The 24042-nt window shown below is 44.1% G+C and overlaps 1 protein-coding gene across 1 annotated transcript in view; it reads left to right on the top strand.

Annotated features, from left to right (window-relative positions):
- The window catches only part of LOC311239528 (uncharacterized protein), a gene marked incomplete at its 3' end in the record, with an annotated part of 129759 nt that extends 117080 nt beyond the window's left edge, over positions 1-12679 (top strand). Inside the window, exon 7 of the mRNA XM_084327847.1 lies at positions 12281-12679. Within this exon, the coding sequence (XP_084183973.1) occupies positions 12281-12679 (399 nt within the window). The remainder of the gene's footprint in view (positions 1-12280) is intronic.
- Positions 12680-24042: the final 11363 nt, after the last annotated feature.

The raw sequence follows: 24042 nt of genomic DNA, 5'->3' as shown, positions 1-24042 counted from the left end.
TATGGCGGGGACTGAGGACGATAACTGACTACAAAGTCAGTGCCCCCTCAATGGGGAGCGACAACGCCTCTCTCGCGGACAAACTCAACTCTTTCTACGCTCGGTTTGGTGTTGACAGTGGCGCCGCTAGCTCAGCGGCTAGTGACGTCACTGGCGCGCCGGCTGTTGTGGAGAGGGAGGGGGCAACCGCGGGGGGCGGGGACGCTCTCTCATTGTCGGTACACAGTGTGAGAAGAGCATTTATGCAGGTGAACACCAGAAAAGCTGCTGGCCCAGATGGAATAACAGGACGCATACTTAAGGCCTGTGCTAACCAGCTAGCCCCTGTGTTCACCGCCATATTTAATCGATCCCTGTCGGAGTCAGTGGTCCCTGCCTGCTTCAAGATGTCTACCATCATCCCTGTACCAAAGAAACCCTCCCCAACATGTCTCAATGACTACAGACTGGTGGCACTCACCTCTGTGGCCATGAAATGTTTCGAGAGGCTGGTCAAGGATCACATTTGTGCCTCCCTCCCCAGTGATATGGACCCTATGCAATTTGCATACAGGCCAAACAGGTCCACTGATGATGCGGTCTCCCAAGTACTGCACAGCACCCTCTCGCACCTGGACCGACAGAAGGGGGGCTATGTGAGACTGTTGTTCATTGACTACAGCTCAGCATTCAACACCATAGTCCCCACCAGACTGTTGGACAAGCTGATCGAGCTGGGTCTGAGCTCCGCTCTGAGCGCCTGGATACTGGACTTTCTGAGCAAAAGGCCCCAGGCGGTCAGGGTGGGGGGTCAGACCTCCAACACCATCACCCTGAGCATCGGGTCCCCCCAGGGCTGTGTTCTGAGCCCCCTGCTGTACTCACTATACACACACGACTGTGTGGCCAAGTTCAGCCTCAACTCCATAGTGAAGTTTGCGGAAGTTTGTGGTGGTGGGGCTGATCTCGGACAACGACGAGAAGGCCTACCGGGAGAAGGTTGAGGTACTGGAATGCTGGTGCCAGGACAACAGCCTGCTCCTGAACATTGGTAAAACCAAGGAGCTGATCGTGGATTTTAGGAGGAGACAGCAGGAGGCACACACACCACTGAGGATAAATGGGGCTACCGTGGACAGGGTGAGCAGCTTCAAGTACCTGGGGGTCCACATCTCAGAGGACCTGACATCGACAACACACATAGACTCAGTCGTAAAAAAGGCGGAGCAGCGCCTCTACCACCTGAGACAGTTAAGGAAGTTCAGAGTATCTGGGAAGATACTCCAGTCCTTCTACTCCGTAGCTGTAGAGAGCATCTTGACTGGAAACATCACTGCCTGGTATGGCAACAGCACGGCACAGAACAAGAAGGCCCTACAGAGAGTGGTGCGCTCAGCCGAGCGTACCACGGGTATTGCACTACCAACCCTGCAGGTCCTATACAACAAGAGGTGCAAATCCAGAGCCTGCAGGATAATGAAAGACCCTCACCACCCCAACAACAGCCTGTTCATGCTGCTGCGGTCAGGCAAACGCCTGCGAGCACCAGTAATGAGGACAGAGAGACTTAGGCTCAGCTTCTTCCCCCAGGCCATCAGAGCCTTAAACACTGAACTCTCCACGCACAAGCACACATGAGCACACACACAACACACTGTACATGCTCACACACTAGCAGCCACTTAACATGAGCACACACACACTCATGCTGCACACGCTCACACTATGGACACTTTACAGAAGGAAAGGTCACTTTAAGAATAGTATAACTTGAGATTGTATAATATAGCATTGTATAGCAGTGTACATAAAGACCCAGTGCCTCATCCGTAGGTAACAGTGTACTGCACTACCACAGGACCTAGCATGTCCTACCATGCTCTGTAAATAACTCATGTACAGATACCGATATGCCTACTTTGTTTACTTGTTTATTGCACTATGTCGCTCTATTGGTTGGACTCTATTATTATTATTATGCACATCGTTGCGGGCGAGACCCCCTGCATTTCACTGTATACATGTATGCCGTGACAAATAAAACTCTTGTATCTTGTATCTTGTAACCCTGTAACACCCGGACCGACCCGGCATTTCCCCCCCCGAAAAAAGCACAAGTCCCTCAGGGTACCAGAACAGCAGATCTGCGTCCCCGGCGGAAAACGGGTTAACTGACCTGGACCGGCGCGACCAGAATCAGTCCCGTGCCCTAATCACGCCGACATCCCCAACACTAGGAGAGCGGTACTGTAGGTACGCGTGTCGATCCAAAACATTATAGAGGGCGCCACCCAGGCGGTCCCTTTCGTACCGCGCTCGGTGGCCCACCCCAAGGGCGTGAGACCCCTCTACCTATGCTTTGATCTATTCCGTTAACATCCCCCAGATATGAACGAGAATTCGTCGAGACAAACCTAGTAAACTGGTGCTCGGAAGAGACAAACTCCATCCCAGTTGCCCCATAAAAATGCTGTTTCAATGATGAGCAACCAAGGCGCGCAAGCCCATGCGTGGTTCCTATCAGAAACACCCAGGGCCAGCACTATGTACACGTCGAGGCCCAAAACACATCAATGGATAGTCTAACAAGACACCAGATACCGTTCCTCCAAGCCGCCTGGGAGAACGACAAGAAGCCGATTTTTTCACAGAAAAAATACGGACATGGGTCCCATACGACGCGGCTGAGGGAAAAACAACACCCCGTCAACCATGCTCCATAAAAGAGGGGACGGGGAGCGACGTACCCTATGACGGGGGAAAACCATGACTCAACAGACCATTACCGGGGAGGAGTCAGGGAACTCCCTAAACAATACCCCGTCAACCTGCTCCATAAAGGAGGGGACAGGGAACCCCCAGAGAGACTTCCCACGTGAGCAATAGATTGAAAAGACATATTGCAACATTGAGCTATGTAACAATTGGACTAGGACTCTCCGAGGAGGAGGCTCTGAAACTCTGAGGAGGCTCCCTCACTGAGAGGGAGACTCTGAACTCACCGAGGAGGCTCTGAACTCCCTGAGGAGAAGACTCTGAAACACCCTGAGGAGGAGGCTCTGACCCAATACACACACTACCAGTAGGGAGCAGAGCAGAAGAACAAACGTCTCTACTGCGTTGCATCACCCACCAAGCTCAATACACATACAACAGAGCAGAACTTCTTTTTATGTTCTACTCACCTTGACAATCTGAGGAGGAGGCTCTGAAACTCTGAGGAGGCTCCCTCACTGGGAGGGAGGGTCTGAACTCACAGGAGGCTCTGAAACTCCCTGAGGAGGAGGCTCTGAAACTCCCTGTAACAGGTCCATAACATGGAGACTGAATAACCCACGGAAGTCTTACCAATAGAAACGCGCCCAGTGACGTACTCTATGGCGGGGGAATTTCCGTGGTCCACCGCCCAATATGGCGTGGGACCAGGAAACCCCCCCCCCCCCCTATCCTGTAACGCGCTGATCCAGCAACGTGACAGGAAGCCCGAAGGACAGGGGTTTTTAACCCCTGACCAATCAGAAAAAGGGGAGGAAGGTTTTACCAGTACACCCCTTTATGACCCCTCACCCCTGATACGATGTAATGACAAAGTAGAGCCATGCTACATGAAGCGTTTAACAGCTTCACATAGACTCATGTGCGAAACCTGCCATTTGAATTTTACAAAGAAAAACACAGACCCAGAGAGGGCCCCTTTAAGAGCCCCGGTACCAGAGCTTACACATGTGACTTCTGTAGGCCAACACCTAACCCAGTTGTGGATCTTAACGACACACACAACCCTCCATCACAACAAAAAAGGCAAAAGTACACTCTCACTACCATAAGAGGAACGCCGTTTTTCATAACGAGAGAAGACACAACTCCTCGATTAAGTACTGGCCACAGGCCTTGCTAAGTCCACATGATAGCGACCAAAACAATATTTTCCCTAGGAAAAAATCGTTTTCCCAAGCAGGAGCACAACCCCAGCAGAAGCTGAGGGATTACACCGTATCCCCACAAACATAGTGAAACAATATATTGTAAACAAAACATGTTTGAGAGGAGGGGGGGAAGCCCCAGGGAAACCGGACAGATCACCCCTCCCCACCTTACCCTTGATATGACTAGGTTGAACAGGTACCGCCCTGTTAATATGTGAACACGCTACCTGTTTATTGTCATCACAGGCTGAGAGAAGGACTCACCCCTCGATCATATGTCACTAAGCATAGCTTTGCAGGGTTATTAACCCAACTAGTTGTGAGCTCAACCACGTTAACTAACGTTACATGAACACACAAGTTCTCATCACAACCAAACCAGTTCATCTTTACTCACGTAAAAAACAACGCCGATTTTCTAGGTAGAGAGAAACTATACCAGCGACAAGACAATTCACACACAACACATGTCGTATCCCCAATGTAGTGAAGCAAAATACATTTTGGAAAAAAACATCGTTATTACAAAACATTTAGAAGGGAAGGAAGGAAGAGGCATTAAGTGTCCAGAAGGACTCTTACCTACACCATGAGCACAGGCTGAGAGGACTGCAACCACTGGTCTCTCCATGTTGACGAAAGTCCTCGCTGGCGGGGCAACACGGTGTAGGGCCCGACTACATCCTCTGTCAAAGATGACGTCGTAGTCAGAGTGTTAAGGCCAGCTATTCTCACGGCTAATGTTCACCGGTGTAGCATAAGCTAACAGCCAACTCAGGCCGACTGGTAGCAACAAGCTAACGTTCCTGGCCTAGTGAACGTAACGAGCCAGCGCCGCAGGCTGCAGCCGACTTGAGCATGGAGCTTCCGCTAACGAAGCACCAAACCCACTTTTCCTCGTGAGTGTAACTTTCAACTTGAAAGATGGGGCCTTCACTTGACAGAGAAGAATCTGCGCGTCCACAGATCCCGGGTTTTAACCACAGATCTTGGTCACGGCCCACTAGATTGACTACCGTGGGCTTCAAACCAGGATCCTCTCTCTGCCGTCTAAGAGGCAGAAAAAGGATACTAGTCTGGGGCCGGCTTTCTTAAATTGTGCAGCTAATCCCCCCATAGCAACACAACTGGCACTTGCGTCGCAAAAACATCACTCACCCAGAGAAAGGTAGCTCGCTTCTCACAACAGCCGACGCTCCTCCTGCACAGTCCAGCTGCAGAACCGAAGGTAATACCTGTCCAGCTGCAGCTTGGAGGACTGCAGGTGGGGATTAGACCAGCGACGCAAGCTCCTAATACGAAAGAAACAGTGGAGGTCAGAATGATCATCATCTTCCAGACACCCCAGTGACGAAGACATTATCGCCGTATTTTCTCGAAAATTGTGAGAGAGAAAACAAAGATATAATGTCAACGTAGCTCCTTGATCTTCTACTTTCTTCAAAGAATCCATCAAACTTAAAGTGTGGTACTTGCAGGCACTCAACGTGGTGAAAATTGAAGAAGGGGCTGATGGTATGGCCACACCCCTGCTTACGTAGGTAGCGGATGGGGGTGTGGCCAGACAGATGATGGTATGTAAAGGTACATGTGAGAATTTATTTCAGTTCAATACTGGATATGAAGAGTATTGCACTATGACGCTGAGCAGAGCTATACGATATATAACAACGAGACGTAACGTTAGTAGAAGAAACACAACGAGACGTAACGTTAGTAGAAGAAACACAATGAGATGTAACGTTAGTAGAAGAAACACAACAAGACGTAATGTTATTAGAAGAAACAATGAGCGTTAACGCTAGTAGAAGAAACACAACGAGATGTAACGTTAACGTTAGTAGAAGAAACACAACGAGACGTAACGTTAACGTTAGTAGAAGAAACACAACGAGACGTAACGTTAACGTTAGTAGAAGAAACACAACGAGACGTAACGTTAACGTTAGTAGAAGAAACACAACGAGACGTAACGTTAACGTTAGTAGAAGAAACACAACGAGACGTAACGGTAACGTTAGTAGAAGAAACACAACGAGACGTAACGGTAACGTTAGTAGAAGAAACACAACGATACGTAGCGTTAACGTTAGTAGAAGAAACACAACGAGACGTAACGGTAACGTTAGTAGAAGAAACACAACAAGACGTAACGGTAACGTTAGTAGAAGAAAAACAACGAGACATAACGTTAACGTTAGTAGAAGAAACATGAGACGTAATGTTAGTAGAAGAAACACAACGAGGCGTAACGTTAACATTAGTAGAAGAAACACAACGAGACTTAACGTTAACATTAGTAGAAGAAACGATGTAACGTTAACGTTAGTAGAAGAAACACAACGAGACATAACGTTAGTAGAAGAAACACAACGAGACATAACGTTAGTAGAAGAAACACAACGAGACGTAACGTTAGTAGAAGAAACACAACGAGACGTAACGTTAACGTTAGTAGAAGAAACACAACGAGACGTAACGTTAGTAGAAGAAACACAACGAGACGTAACGTTAACGTTAGTAGAAGAAACACAACGAGACGTAACGTTAGTAGAAGAAACACAACGAGACGTAACGTTAGTAGAATAAACACAACGAGACGTAATGTTAGTAGAATAAACACAACGAGATGTAACGTTAGTAGAATAAACACAACGAGATGTAACGTTAGTAGAAGAAACACAATGAGACGTAACATTAGTAGAAGAAACACAACGAGACGTAGCGTTAGTAGAAGAAACGCAATGAGACGTAACGTTAACGTTAGTAGAAGAAACACAACAGGACGTAACGTTAGTAGAAGAAACACAACGAGACGTAACGTTAACGTTAGTAGAAGAAACACAACGAGACGTAACGTTAGTAGAAGAAACACAATGAGACGTAACGTTAACGTTAGTAGAAGAAACACAACGAGACGTAACGTTAACGTTAGTAGAATAAACACAACGAGACGTAATGTTAGTAGAATAAACACAACGAGATGTAACGTTAGTAGAAGAAACACAATGAGACGTAACATTAGTAGAAGAAACACAACAAGACGTAACGTTATTAGAAGAAAAACAACGAGACGTAACGTTAATGTTAGTAGAAGAAACACAACGAGACGTAACGTTAGTAGAAGAAACACAACGAGACGTAACGTTAGTAGAAGAAACACAACGAGACGTAACGTTAGTAGAAGAAACACAACGAGACGTAACGTTAGTAGAAGAAACACAACGAGACGTAACGTTAACGTTATTAGAAGAAACACAACGAGACGTAACGTTAGTAGAAGAAACACAACGAGACGTAACGTTAACGTTAGTAGAAGAAACACAACGAGACGTAACGTTATTAGAAGAAACACAACGAGACGTAATGTTAACATTAGTAGAAGAAACACAACGAGACGTAACGTTAACGTTAGTAGAAGAAACACAACGAGACGTAACGTTAGTAGAAGAAACACAACGAGACGTAATGTTAGTAGAAGAAACACAACGAGACGTAACATTAGTAGAATAAACACAACGAGACGTAACGTTAATGTTAGTAGAAGAAACACAACGAGACGTAACGTTAGTAGAAGAAACACAACGAGACGTAACGTTAACGTTAGTAGAAGAAACACAACGAGACGTAACGTTAGTAGAAGAAACACAACGAGGCGTAACGTTAATGTTAGTAGAAGAAACACAACGAGACGTAACGTTAACGTTAGTAGAAGAAACACAACGAGACGTAACGGTAGTAGAAGAAACACAACGAGACGTAACGTTAGTAGAAGAAACACAACGAGACGTAACGTTAGTAGAAGAAACACAACGAGACGCAACGTTAACGTTAGTAGAAGAAACATGAGACGTAATGTTAGTAGAAGAAACACAACGAGGCGTAACGTTAACATTAGTAGAAGAAACACAACAAGACTTAACGTTAACATTAGTAGAAGAAACGATGTAACGTTAACGTTAGTAGAAGAAACACAACGAGACATAACGTTAGTAGAAGAAACACAACGAGACATAACGTTAGTAGAAGAAACACAACGAGACGTAACGTTAGTAGAAGAAACACAACGAGACGTAACGTTAACGTTAGTAGAAGAAACACAACGAGACGTAACGTTAGTAGAAGAAACACAACGAGACGTAACGTTAACGTTAGTAGAAGAAACACAACGAGACGTAACGCTAGTAGAAGAAACACAACGAGACGTAACGTTAGTAGAATAAACACAACGAGACGTAATGTTAGTAGAATAAACACAACGAGATGTAACGTTAGTAGAAGAAACACAATGAGACGTAACATTAGTAGAAGAAACACAACGAGACGTAGCGTTAGTAGAAGAAACGCAATGAGACGTAACGTTAACGTTAGTAGAAGAAACACAACAGGACGTAACGTTAGTAGAAGAAACACAACGAGACGTAACGTTAACGTTAGTAGAAGAAACACAACGAGACGTAACGTTAGTAGAAGAAACACAACGAGACGTAACGTTAACGTTAGTAGAAGAAACACAACGAGACGTAACGTTAACGTTAGTAGAATAAACACAACGAGACGTAATGTTAGTAGAATAAACACAACGAGATGTAACGTTAGTAGAAGAAACACAATGAGACGTAACATTAGTAGAAGAAACACAACAAGACGTAACGTTATTAGAAGAAAAACAACGAGACGTAACGTTAATGTTAGTAGAAGAAACACAACGAGACGTAACGTTAGTAGAAGAAACACAACGAGACGTAACGTTAGTAGAAGAAACACAACGAGACGTAACGTTAGTAGAAGAAACACAACGAGACGTAACGTTAGTAGAAGAAACACAACGAGACGTAACGTTAGTAGAAGAAACACAACGAGACGTAACGTTAACGTTATTAGAAGAAACACAACGAGACGTAACGTTAGTAGAAGAAACACAACGAGACGTAACGTTAACGTTAGTAGAAGAAACACAACGAGACGTAACGTTATTAGAAGAAACACAACGAGACGTAATGTTAACATTAGTAGAAGAAACACAACGAGACGTAACGTTAACGTTAGTAGAAGAAACACAACGAGACGTAACGTTAGTAGAAGAAACACAACGAGACGTAATGTTAGTAGAAGAAACACAACGAGACGTAACATTAGTAGAATAAACACAACGAGACGTAACGTTCATGTTAGTAGAAGAAACACAACGAGACGTAACGTTAGTAGAAGAAACACAACGAGACGTAACGTTAACGTTAGTAGAAGAAACACAACGAGACGTAACGTTAGTAGAAGAAACACAACGAGGCGTAACGTTAATGTTAGTAGAAGAAACACAACGAGACGTAACGTTAACGTTAGTAGAAGAAACACAACGAGACGTAACGTTAGTAGAAGAAACACAACGAGACGTAACGTTAGTAGAAGAAACACAACGAGACGTAACGTTAGTAGAAGAAACACAACGAGACGCAACGTTAACGTTAGTAGAAGAAACACAACGAGACGTAACGTTAACGTTAGTAGCATAAACACAACGAGACGTAATGTTAGTAGAATAAACACAACGAGATGTAACGTTAGTAGAAGAAACACAATGAGACGTAACATTAGTAGAAGAAACACAACAAGACGTAACATTAGTAGAAGAAAAACAACGAGACGTAACGTTAGTAGAAGAAACACAACGAGACGTAACGTTAACGTTAGTAGAAGAAACACAACGAGACGTAACGTTAGTAGAAGAAACACAACGAGACGTAACGTTAACGTTAGTAGAAGAAACACAACGAGACGTAACGTTAGTAGAAGAAACACAACGAGACGTAACGTTAGTAGAAGAAACACAACGAGACGCAACGTTAACGTTAGTAGAAGAAACACAACGAGACGTAACGTTAACGTTAGTAGAAGAAACACAACGAGACGTAACGTTAGTAGAAGAAACACAACGAGACGTAACGTTAGTAGAAGAAACACAACGAGACGTAACGTTAGTAGAAGAAACACAACGAGACGTAACGTTAACGTTATTAGAAGAAACACAACGAGACGTAACGTTAGTAGAATAAACACAACGAGACGTAACGTTAGTAGAAGAAACACAACGAGACGCAACGTTAACGTTAGTAGAAGAAACACAACGAGACGTAACGTTAACGTTAGTAGAAGAAACACAACGAGACGTAACGTTAGTAGAAGAAACACAACGAGACGTAACGTTAGTAGAAGAAACACAACGAGACGTAACGTTAGTAGAAGAAACACAACGAGACGTAACGTTAACGTTATTAGAAGAAACACAACGAGACGTAACGTTAGTAGAATAAACACAACGAGACGTAACGTTAACGTTAGTAGAAGAAACACAACGAGACGTAACGTTATTAGAAGAAACACAACGAGACGTAATGTTAACATTAGTAGAAGAAACACAACGAGACGTAACGTTAACGTTAGTAGAAGAAACACAACGAGACGTAACGTTAGTAGAAGAAACACAACGAGACGTAATGTTAGTAGAAGAAACACAACGAGACGTAACATTAGTAGAATAAACACAACGAGACGTAACGTTAATGTTAGTAGAAGAAACACAACGAGACGTAACGTTAGTAGAAGAAACACAACGAGACGTAACGTTAACGTTAGTAGAAGAAACACAACGAGACGTAACGTTAGTAGAAGAAACACAACGAGGCGTAACGTTAATGTTAGTAGAAGAAACACAACGAGACGTAACGTTAACGTTAGTAGAAGAAACACAACGAGACGTAACGTTAGTAGAAGAAACACAACGAGACGTAACGTTAGTAGAAGAAACACAACGAGACGTAACGTTAGTAGAAGAAACACAACGAAACGCAACGTTAACGTTAGTAGAAGAAACACAACGAGACGTAACGTTAACGTTAGTAGCATAAACACAACGAGACGTAATGTTAGTAGAATAAACACAACGAGATGTAACGTTAGTAGAAGAAACACAATGAGACGTAACATTAGTAGAAGAAACACAACAAGACGTAACGTTAGTAGAAGAAAAACAACGAGACGTAACGTTAATGTTAGTAGAAGAAACACAACGAGACGTAACGTTAGTAGAAGAAACACAACGAGACGTAACGTTAGTAGAAGAAACACAACGAGACGTAACGTTAGTAGAAGAAACACAACGAGACGTAACGTTAGTAGAAGAAACACAACGAGACGTAACGTTAGTAGAAGAAACACAACGAGACGTAACGTTAACGTTATTAGAAGAAACACAACGAGACGTAACGTTAGTAGAAGAAACACAACGAGACGTAACGTTAACGTTAGTAGAAGAAACACAACGAGACGTAACGTTATTAGAAGAAACACAACGAGACGTAATGTTAACATTAGTAGAAGAAACACAACGAGACGTAACGTTAACGTTAGTAGAAGAAACACAACGATACGTAACGTTAGTAGAAGAAACACAACGAGACGTAATGTTAGTAGAAGAAACACAACGAGACGTAACATTAGTAGAATAAACACAACGAGACGTAACGTTAATGTTAGTAGAAGAAACACAACGAGACGTAACGTTAGTAGAAGAAACACAACGAGACGTAACGTTAACGTTAGTAGAAGAAACACAACGAGACGTAACGTTTGTAGAAGAAACACAACGAGGCGTAACGTTAACGTTAGTAGAAGAAACACAACGAGACGTAACGTTAACGTTAGTAGAAGAAACACAACGAGACGTAACGTTAGTAGAAGAAACACAACGAGACGTAACGTTAGTAGAAGAAACACAATGAGACGTAACGTTAGTAGAAGAAACACAACGAGACGTAACGTTAGTAGAATAAACACAACGAGACGTAACGTTAGTAGAAGAAACACAAAGAGACGTAACGTTAGTAGAAGAAACACAACGAGACATAACGTTAGTAGAAGAAACACAACGAGACGTAACGTTAGTAGAAGAAACACAACGAGACGTAACGTTAGTAGAAGAAACACAACGAGACGTAACGTTAGTAGAAGAAACACAACGAGACGTAACGTTAGTAGAAGAAACACAACGAGGCGTAACGTTAACGTTAGTAGAAGAAACACAACGAGACGTAACGTTAGTAGAAGAAACACAACGAGACGTAACGTTAGTAGAAGAAACACAACGAGACGTAACGTTAGTAGAAGAAACACAACGAGACGTAACGTTAGTAGAAGAAACACAATGAGACGTAACGTTAGTAGAATAAACACAACGAGACGTAACGTTAGTAGAAGAAACACAACGAGACGTAACGTTAGTAGAAGAAACACAACGAGACATAGAGTTCAACCCTTCCCTGGCGAGCACCGGAACAGAGCGCTGGAGTTCAACCCTTCCCTGGCGAGCACCGGAACAGAGCGCTAGAGTTCACCCCTTCCCTGGCGAGCACCGGGAACACAGCGCTAGAGTTCACCCCTTCCCTGGCGAGCACCGGGAACAGAGCGCTAGAGTTCAACCCTTGCCTGGCAAGCACCGGGAACAGAGCGCTAGAGTTCACCCCTTCCCTGGCAAGCACCGGGAACAGAGCGCTAGAGTTCACCCCTTCCCTGGCGAGCACCGGGAACAGAGCGCTAGAGTTCAACCCTTGCCTGGCGAGCACCGGGAACAGAGCGCTAGAGTTCACCCCTTCCCTGGCGAGCACCGGGAACAGAAGTGGAACACTCTCGGGGGCCTCAGGTCTTCCTGCACTGACGAAGATGGCCCACCAGAGGGCAGTATCGCTGCTGTGTTCCCTAAACGCATCAAGGCTGCCTGATGCCTTGAATTACACTCCCCACCCAGCTGCCCCCTCCTCAACCGGACAGAATGGTGGAAGAGTATTTCTGCGGTCCGCTGGCAAAGCGGCAACCCCTATTGTGTTCTCGCATTCCCGTCATCGACTGTACTTAGCCAAGGCAGGTAAGGACATGGCCAGGATTAAAGCCATCGCCTCCACCAGTGCATATCCGCCTCCACAAGTTCTTTCAGAGAGCGCCTATAGGCCCAGGAGCAGTCCAATAGGTGAAGCAAGACTCTTTGCCAGCATTAAAGGGGAACTATCTTATAAATGGCCTTTTTGAGTGTTTAGCATTGTTTCCTAGCTATGTGGACTTATATTAATATGATCTATGGCTCAAAATTCTCATATTGGCGCATTCTTCCAATTCTCCTCTGACAATATTCACCCTCACTGAACTGAGTCGTCTGAAAATGTGCTGATATGTGATGTCATATAGTCACTGCTGCATGTTAATGTTCAGGCGGCGCCGTATAGCGCAGTGGTTTAGGAGCCCAGGCTCAAAACAGCTCGAGATCTTGAGGTAGAAAAATGCTGTTTTTGAGGACTTGATTAGAAATACAAAACAATGAATAAAAAAAATATATATATTACAGAGGTGTTCCATAGACTCACAGGAATTGTGTAAAAGTGCCCAAATAGTGAAAGAAATAGTAAAATAGTTCCCCTTTAATATAACGGGCTATAATTCAGACTGGCAGACGGAAAATATGTGTTTTTGACGTTTTTCCTACTGGATTTGGCACAAAAAAAACATGTTATGCCGATTGGTTTGAAGGAGTTTATCTGTCAGGTACTCCCGCCCACAGAAATGGGTCTGGGCACCTGGATGTCCATGCTCGGTTTGTGGTAGAGCCCGGCTTCCAGGCTTGATATGGAGAGAGAAGGAAGAAGATTAGAGAAAGAGAAGGGAACAAGAGAGGGATGCAGAAAGGTTTACAGCCAGACCGTTCTGGCGCTCCCACACTAATTAAGACAATCAGGGTCAGATTAAGTGGCAATTACACACACACACACACACACACACACACACACACACACACACACACACACACACACACACACACACACTCACACACTCACACACACACACACACACACACACACACACACACACACACACACACACACACACACACACACACACACACACACACACACACACACACACACAGAGAGAAACACAGAGAGAAATTGAGAAACAGAGAAAGAGAAGGTGGTCAACTGAGTTTATGTGGGTTTACCCTCCACTACATAAAGGTGTGTTAAACTAAGTTTACCTTTAAACCTAATTGTGCTGCAATTTTTATGTTATCATCGTGTAGAGCCATACAATGTGTGATAAAAGTGTCATAGAATTATGTTTGTGCGTATAAAGTAATATATTTTTATAAAGTAATCAAATATATTTTCTTAAGGGTTTGTAATCTGATCACTGTACTATATGTGACAGTACTGTAACTGTAACAGATTACATTTACCAGTGTGTTTAATCCGATTAAATGTAATCTGTATATTCCCTGCCCAGTGAGACACGCACGCACGCACGCACACACACACACACACACACACACACACACACACACACACACACACACACACACACACACACACACACACACACACACACACACACACACACACACACACTCACACACTCACACACACACACACACACACACACACACACACACACACACACACACACACACACACACACACACACACACACACACACACACACACACACAGAGAAACACAGAGAGAAATTGAGAAACAGAGAAAGAGAAACAGAGAGAGACAGAGAGAAACAGAGAAACTGAAACAGAGAGTTATAGAGAAACAGACAGAGAATCACGCACAGAGAGACAGAGAAACAGAGAGAGAAATAGAGACAGAAACAGAGAGAGACAAACAAGACAGAAACAGAGAGATAGAAACAGAGAGACAGAAACAGAGAAACAGAAACAGAAAGACACAAACAGAGAGAGAGAGAAACAGAAACAGAGAGACACAAACAGAGAGAGAGAAAGCGATAGAGAGAGAAACAGAGACAGAAACAGAGAGACATAAACATAAACAGAGAGACATAAACATAAACAGAGAGACATAAACAGAGAGACAGAAACAGAGAGACAGAAACAGAGAGACAGAAACAGAGAGACAGAAACAGAGATACATAAACAGAGAGAGAGAAACAGAGAGACAAACAGAGAAAGAGAAAAAGATAAATAGAGAGAGAGAGACAGTGGCTCAGAAGGTAGAGCGGTTGTCTGGTAATCGGAAGGTTCCCGGTTCGATTCCCACTCCTCCCAGGCAGCATGTCGAAGTGATCTTGAGCAAGACACTTAACCCCTAATTGCTCCCGATGAGCAGGTTGGCACCTTGCATGGTGGCCTTTGCCGTCGGTGTGTGAATGTGTGAGTGAATTGGTCAAATGTGAGGAACAAATAAAGCACTTTGGATAAAAGAGCTATATAAATGCAGCCATTTACAGAAACAGAGAGACACAGAGACATAGAGAGAGAAACACAGATATACATAGGAATAGAGAGATACATAGATAAACAGAGAGAGATACACACACACACACAGAGAGAGGGAGAAACAGAGAAAAACTGAAACAGACAGAGTAACAGATAGATAAACAGACAGACAGAGAGAAAAACACAGAAACAGAGAGATAAACAGCGCTAAAAACTAAATTACCAACATCACAAAACAAACTGGTCAGACTACTGCTTGACCTGACTCCTAGAACCCACCTCACCCCTGCCCACTTTGACAACCTAGGATGGCTTAGAGTAGACGACAGAGTACAGCAACTTGCAATGTGCCTGGTCTACAAGATACACTACACGACTAAGGTACCCATGTACATGTCAAAATACTTCCCAAAGGTCAGTGAATACCACGCCCACAACCAGTGGTGCAGTGCTGGGCAACCGCGGTCAAACGGCGTTTGGGCTTCGAAGTGCGCGCATCCTATTATTATGCAAAGTCTAGGTGATAAGTGCCTAGACTTTGCATAATAATAGGATACCGTTTGGCCTCCGCCCATATTACGACTGCACCCCTGCCCACAACACCAGAGGGAGCTCCACAAATCATGTTAAACCCAGATACGGCTCAAACAAGGGACTAAACACGTTTCGCAATTATGCCATCAATGTGGAACGCCCTATCCACAGTTGTAAAGGAATGTGAATCACTACCCACTTTTAAAACCACTCTCAAGGAGCACCTACGGGAGACTGCAATTCAAAACTGGCCCTTGTAAATACCCTAACCCAACCCCCTCCAATGTACAGTAAATGTCCTAACCCAGTAATACACGAGACCCTCTTCTTGGACCTAGTAAGGTTTTGTCGATAATCCAATGTACAGTTACCCCCCCCCCCCCCCCCGCCTACCCACCCCCCCGCCCCACCCCACCCACCCAACCACCTCCAATGTACAGAACCGCCCCCCCCCCACCTACCCAACCCCCCTCCCACCCCACCTCCTACAATGTACAGTTTCTTCAACAAATGTATATACTCTCTTCTTTTTTTTTTTTACTCTTTTTGTATCACAAACGGTACTGTATTTGTAAATCTGGTATGTCATAAATGTATAGATGTAGCAGTATTGTCTATCTGTATGTCATGTATGTCATATATGTTATGATGAATTGAAAATGGGGGACCCTGATGTAAACAAGACGAAAGTCTTTCTCTGGTCTGCATCCCCTTAACAATTGTGTGTATTGAGCTGTACTGTATTGTACCCATTCTGCAATCTGTTAATACAATTTTCAATCAATCAATCAATCAATCACAGACAGACATAGAGAAACAGAGAGAAAAACACAGAAACAGAGAGACACAGAAAAACTGAAACAGAGACAGAGAAACAGTGAGATAAACAGACAGACATAGAGAAACAGAGAGATTTGTTGAATAGAACATTGTTTTTCCTGATAGAACGTTGTCTAATTGAAAACAGATTTTTCAGTCAGCTTCATCTTATTTCACTCTTTCTTATTTTTTTTGTCTCTCTCTGTCTCCCTCTCTCTTGTCTCTCTTTCATGGCCTACATTTCCACTCCCTCTCTTCCTTTGATCCGTCTTTATATCTCTACCTCTCTCTCTGTATCTCCCTCCCTCTCTCTCTACCTGTCTTTCTGGTTCTTTATCAGTGTCTCTCTCTCATAGCAGACACACACAAACACATCATACACACACACACACAAACACATCACACACACTCACACAAACACATCACACACACTCACACAAACACATTACACACACACACACACACACATACACACACACACACACACACACACACACACACACACACACACACACACACACACACACACACACACACACACACACACACACACACACACACACACACACACACACACACACACTAAATCACAGATATGAATTGCATACCCTTCTCCCCCTCCCCCCTCTCTCTCTCTCTGTCATGGTAATAAAAGATGAGATGAGGGGAGCAGAGAGAGAGAGAGAGAACGAGAGAGAGATACAGGCCCTGCCCACATTCTAGAACACTGAGAACGGGTTCCATTGTTATCGCTGTTGCCAGGCAACACGGCCCCGGTCGTCATGGAGAGGAGAGTCTCTTCCTCTCTGATAGCTACACCATTACCAAGATGACAGGCACACACACACACACACACACACACACACACACACACACACACACACACACACACACACACACACACACACACACACACACACACACACAGATGCAGCTTCCATCTTATGCCTGCTCTGGCAGAAATTTGACGCACGCAGGAAATATATTGTTCATTTTCACGGGTACTCTTTCTCACTCAGACACACACAACATACACATAACATACACACAACACACACACACAACATACTCACAACATAGACACACAACATACACAGTATACACAGAATATAGACACACAACATATACACACTCAACATACACATACAAAACACACAAACACAACACAGACAAATGCACACTTACACAGACACAACATACACATACATACACACACACAACATACACACAGTATGCATACAATACACACACAACATACACACACAACATATACACGTACACAACATGCACACACACACACTCAACATACATACAAACATACACACAAACATACACAACACACACATACTCCCACACACAAACACATCACACACACAGAATCTAATAGCGTGTGCTGAGAAATGATGCAACTATTAGACATTTTCCTTGACATTCATTCAACCTCCTCTCACACTCCTCTCACACACACACATACACACCACAAACACACACATCTCTATCTGTCACACATTCTCTCCCTGTCTCTCCCTGTCTCTCTCTGTAACACACACACACACACACATACATACACACAAACACACACGTACAAACACATCTCTTTCTGTCACACATATTCTCTCTCTCACACACACACACACACACACACACACACACACACACACACACACACACACACACACACACACACACACACACACACACACACACACACACACACACACACAAACACACACTCCCAGTATTCTTTGAAAGTCTTTATTGTAATGAGAAGAGGTTCACACAGACAGAGACTGAATACAAATCCTCCTCTTCTTCCTGTTTCTTCTAAAACCTTCCACACTGAGATTAGAGCCCACAGCCACGCAGAGCTCTGAGACTAGAGCCTCCGAACTGAGATTAGAGCCCATAGCCACGCAGAGCTCTGAGACTAGAGCCTCCGAACTGAGATTAGAGCCCACAGCCACACAGAGCTCTGAGACTAGAGCCTCCGAACTGAGATTAGAGCCCACAGCCACGCAGAGCTCTGAGACTAGAGCCTCCGAACTGAGATTAGAGCCCATAGCCACGCAGAGCTCTGAGACTAGAGCCTCCGAACTGAGATTAGAGCCCACGGCCACGCAGAGCTCTGAGACTAGAGCCTCCGAACTGAGATTAGAGCCCACGGCCATGCAGAGCTCTGAGACTAGAGCCTCCGAACTGAGATTAGAGCCCACGGCCACGCAGAGCTCTGAGACTAGAGCCTCCGAACTGAGATTAGAGCCCACAGCCACGCAGAGCTCGGAGACTGGAGCCTCCGAACTGAGATTAGAGCCCACGGCCACGCAGAGCTCTGAGACTAGAGCCTCCGAACTGAGATTAGAGCCCACTGCCACGCAGAGCTCGGAGACTGGAGCCTCCGAACTGAGATTAGAGCCCACGGCCACGCAGAGCTCTGAGACTAGAGCCTCCGAACTGAGATTAGAGCCCACGGCCACGCAGAGCTCTGAGACTGGAGCCTCTGTTCTCTATGCTTAACCCTTTCACTACCACACTACAGAAAGTTAACCCTTTCACTAACACTAACACTAACCGTCTGTAGTGTGTTAGTGAACGGGTTAACCTTCTGTAGTGTGGCAGTGAAAGGGTTAACCCTTTGTCGTGCGGCAGTGAACGGGTTAAAGGAGAACTCATTGCTGTGTCCCAGGACAGCTCAGTCAGTATTTGTGAGCACCGCACCACTCTCTCTCTCAAAAGATAGAAATGAGAGGGGGAGCTATCCAATCAGTGATGCAATTGATCTGGGGCAGCTCCACAGACAACGGATGGCACTCTGACTTTATGAGGACATCAAATGTTTGTGTGAGCTCTTTACACCCAAATTAGGTTTAGAATCTGGCATTGAAGGTCTGCATCAGAGTTTAGACCTCATTTGGGTGTAAGAGCTCACACAAACCTTTTATGGCCTTGTAAAGTCAGCTCTAGGAGAGAGTGGCGTGTGTTATGTAAGTTCTTGAATTGGGTGGAATTCTCCTTTTAAAATGGCAGTGTGATTTTCAGCGACATCAAAAAGTGTAATTTGGGACAACAAACATCTCGTCGAGGTCTAGAGATCATGAGGTTGTGTCCATATTCCATGTGCATGTGCACTTTAATGTGCATGTGCAGAGTAGAACTTCACAGAAGACTGTAAAGGTCCTGTGTTCCGTCGCCGTGGCGACTCCGAAGGTTCCGCGTTTGGTCACCTATAGGAAATTGTGATGGTGCCGATAATGCTGTTGTTTGTTCCCATGACAACCGTGTTGCCGGTGGCCAGTATCGTCGTCTGTAGTCACAGCTGTCACAAGGCAAGCTTGTAAATGAATGTTTGGCCGTTTTGCTTTTACACAAATTCTCCTGTTTCACTATGACTGTTACTATGGAAACACAACACATATTACCGTCATGTGAGAGGAGTTTAAATACAGCTTGTTCTCGTTGAAAACAACAACAGCTGTATTGAAATTACCTTTAAAAATCAACAGATTATCGGTGGTAGTGATTGTGAAGCCACCTGATAAACGTGACCAATTTAAATGTTTGGAATTAGAGCCATGTAGACTCAAAGCAACACTATCATGGAATAAACATGTGATTTAATGGTTGAGTCAAAACGCTCCTCGCTGCGATGGGCCCTAACGTGACGACTTAGCGTACAGGATCATCCCACCAAGCGGAACTTGCTTTGAGTCTGTATGGTTCCTATTCCAAACAATCACATATCTTACCGACATGACCTTTAGTTGACCAAACAGCCTTGTGATAGCAAAAAAATAGCAACAGAAAAAGAACGAAAAGCGTTAATAACCAACCTCCATTCTGTTTCTATAGAGACGAGAGTAAAACAAGGCTGGTCCTTTGTGCTGAGAAAGATCCACTCCCCCAGAAGCCATGACACTCACAGCAAACACAGTGTATCAATTCAGAATTACAGTCGTGTCCGTTCATAACATAAAAACCTTTCCTGAAAAGTTGGCATTTAGGAGATTAAAGTTTTTCAAAACGACGGCAGCAAAAGAGATAAATGTTTGTTTGTTTCTTCTTTTTGGAGGAGGTAGAGAGGAGAGACAGAGAACAGTGATGCTGGAGTCCCAGCGTGACAGGGTTTTGTAGTCCTTCGTGGTCCTGGATCACTTCCTGTTGAGGGCAAATTGTAGTTCATTATCATCCTTGGCCACTTCCTTCAGAAGGTCATGTTGTAGACCCAATATTGTCCTTGTTTACTTCCCGTGAGGTCGTGTCGTAGTCCTGGGGGGTGAAGTTGTAGTTATGCTGCATTCCAGTTAAAGTCAGAAGTCGGAAATTCCGAGGTGGGAAGTCTCAAAAAACACCCAGAAGGAGGATCTTTGACCAATAACATATCCTGAACATGTCGGCTATGTGAACTCAATTGCTATTTTCATATTCAGAATAGAAGCCTTGCACTGAATGTTTTATGCATTTGTCTCTCTTCCAAAATGGCTGCCTGTAACCATTGGTAACCACTTTAGAAAGAAAATGCCTAATTTCTGTGAGTAGGTAACACTGGGAAAGCATGATGTTACTGTTCCACTGCGACGTCATCACAAGATCCAGTGATAAATCAAATAAGACGCCAATGTGTTAATTTTTTTTTTAGATATTTGTCACATAGCAACTGTTGTTATGCACATAGCAACTACCATGGTTTCTTCCAACATGGAGGGGAAGAGGGGTGTTCTAAACATTCTGTGAAAGGCCTCTATCGAGATTAAACATGAATTCTAAAGATTACAAACATGTTTACATTAACGTTGTTTGGAGTGTACTGTACTCTTGTGACGTTGTTGAGATATATCTGGAAAACAGCATTATTTAGGGTATTATTTAGAGTCTTATGGTGAGGTGAATTTGTAGTCCTATTATGGTAGTACATTTGTAGTCCTATTATAGTAGTACACTTGTAGTCCTATTATGGTAGTACATTTGTAGTCCTATTATAGTAGTACATTTGTAGTCATATTATATAAGTACATTTGTAGTCCTATTATACTAGTGCATTTGTAGTCCTATTATAGAAGTACATTTGTAGTCCTATTATAGTAGTACATTTGTAGTCCTATTATAGTAGTACATTTGTAGTCCTATTATAGTAGTACATTTGTAGACATATTATAGTAGTACATTTGTAGTCCTATTATAGTAGTACATTTGTAGTCCTATTATGGTAGTACATTTGTAGTCTTATTATAGTAGTACATTTGTAGTCATATTATAGTAGTACATTTGTAGACATATTGTAAGTCATTTGTAGTCCTATTATAGTAGTACATTTGTAGTCCTATTATAGTAGTACATTTGTAGTCATATTATAGTAGTACATTTGTAGACATATTGTAATTCATTTGTAGTCCTATTATAGTGAATGTGTAGTCCTGTTGTAGTGAATGTGTATTCCTGTTGTAGTGAATGTGTAGTCCTGTTGTAGTGAATGTGTAGTCCTGTTGTAGTGAATGTGTAGTCCTATTGTAGTGACCTGAGCCGTGCCGAGCCGTGCTGCCCGCGCTGAACTACCACTCTGGGGGCGGTACCAAAGCTACTATCCGTGCTGCAGACCATTGATTGGTCGATGGAAATTGCCACAAATACGTCATCCCATGTTCATGTTTGTTCATCTGCACCAGCGAGCCATTTTCAAATACCACAAAAGCAGTAAACGTTCACCTAAAACGGTTCACTAAAATGTGTTTCTGACAACATTTTAGGCCAGAAATAGGATATGCAATTGCTGGATGCTAATTCCTATTTGATCTGCAAACATCTAAATTGTGTGAGCCATTCAAATACGACGCAAAACTAAATGTAGAGGCAGCGCAAATGTATACAAGGTCAATGGAGACACGTGAACGGACACAGACCGACACAGCTTCACTCTAGGAGAACAGACACAGATTCACTCTAGGAGAACAGACAGCTTCACTAGGAGAACCGACACAGCTTCACTCTAGGAGAACAGACAGCTTCACTCTAGGAGAACAGACAGCTTCACTAGGAGAACAGACACAGCTTCACTCTAGGAGAACAGACACAGCTTCACTCTAGGAGAACAGACAGCTTCACTCTAGGAGAACAGACAGCTTCACTAGGAGAACAGAAAGAGCTTCACTCTAGGAGAACAGACACAGCTTCACTCTAGGAGAACAGACAGCTTCACTCTAAGAGAACAGACAGCTTCACTCTAAAAGAACAGACAGCTTCACTCTAGGAGAACAGACAGCTTCACTAGGAGAACAGACACAGCTTCACTCTAGGAGAACAGACAGCTTCACTAGGAGAACAGACACAGCTTCACTCTAGGAGAACAGACACAGCTTCACTCTAGGAGAACAGACAGCTTCACTCTAAGATAACAGACAGCTTCACTCTAAAAGAACAGACAGCTTCACTCTAGGAGAACAGACAGCTTCACTAGGAGAACAGACACAGCTTCACTCTAGGAGAACAGACAGCTTCACTCTAGGAGAACAGACACAGCTTCACTCTAGGAGAACAGACAGCTTCACTCTAGGAGAACAGACAGCTTCACTAGGAGAACAGACAGCTTCACTAGGAGAACAGACAGCTTCACTCTAGGAGAACACACAGCTTCACTCTTGGAGAACAGACAGCTTCACTCTAGGAGAACAGACACAGCTTCACTCTAGGAGAACAGACAGCTTCACTCTAGGAGAACAGACAGCTTCACTCTAGGAGAACAGACACAGCTTCACTCTAGGAGAACAGACAGCTTCACTCTAGGAGAACAGACAGCTTCACTCTAGGAGAACAGACAGCTTCACTATAGGAGAACAGACACAGCTTCACTCTAGGAGAACAGACACAGCTTCACTCTAGGAGAACAGACAGCTTCACTCTAGGAGAACAGACAGCTTCACTAGGAGAACAGACAGCTTCACTCTAGGAGAACAGACAGCTTCACTCTAGGAGAACAGACAGCTTCACTCTAGGAGAACAGACAGCTTCACTCTAGGAGAACAGACACAGCTTCACTCTAGGAGAACAGACAGCTTCACTCTAGGAGAACAGACAGCTTCACTAGGAGAACAGACAGCTTCACTCTAGGAGAACAGACACAGCTTCACTCTAGGAGAACAGACACAGCTTCACTCTAGGAGAACAGACACAGCTTCACTCTAGGAGAACAGACAGCTTCACTAGGAGAACAGACAGCTTCACTCTAGGAGAACAGACAGCTTCACTCTAGGAGAACAGACAGCTTCACTCTAGGAGAACAGACAGCTTCACTAGGAGAACAGACAGCTTCACTCTTGGAGAACAGACAGCTTCACTAGGAGAACAGACAGCTTCACTCTAGGAGAACAGACAGCTTCACTAGGAGAACAGACAGCTTCACTCTAGGAGAACAGACAGCTTCACTCTAGGAGAACAGACAGCTTCACTCTTGGAGAACAGACAGCTTCACTCTAGCAGAACAGACACAGCTTCACTCTTGGAGAACCGACACAGCTT

Source organism: Notolepis coatsorum, assembly GCF_963971535.1.
Source record: "Notolepis coatsorum genome assembly, chromosome: 1".
Lineage (NCBI taxonomy): Eukaryota > Metazoa > Chordata > Actinopteri > Aulopiformes > Paralepididae > Notolepis > Notolepis coatsorum.
The sequence above is the reverse complement of the archived record's forward strand: the minus strand, read 5'-3'. Positions and strand labels throughout refer to the sequence as shown.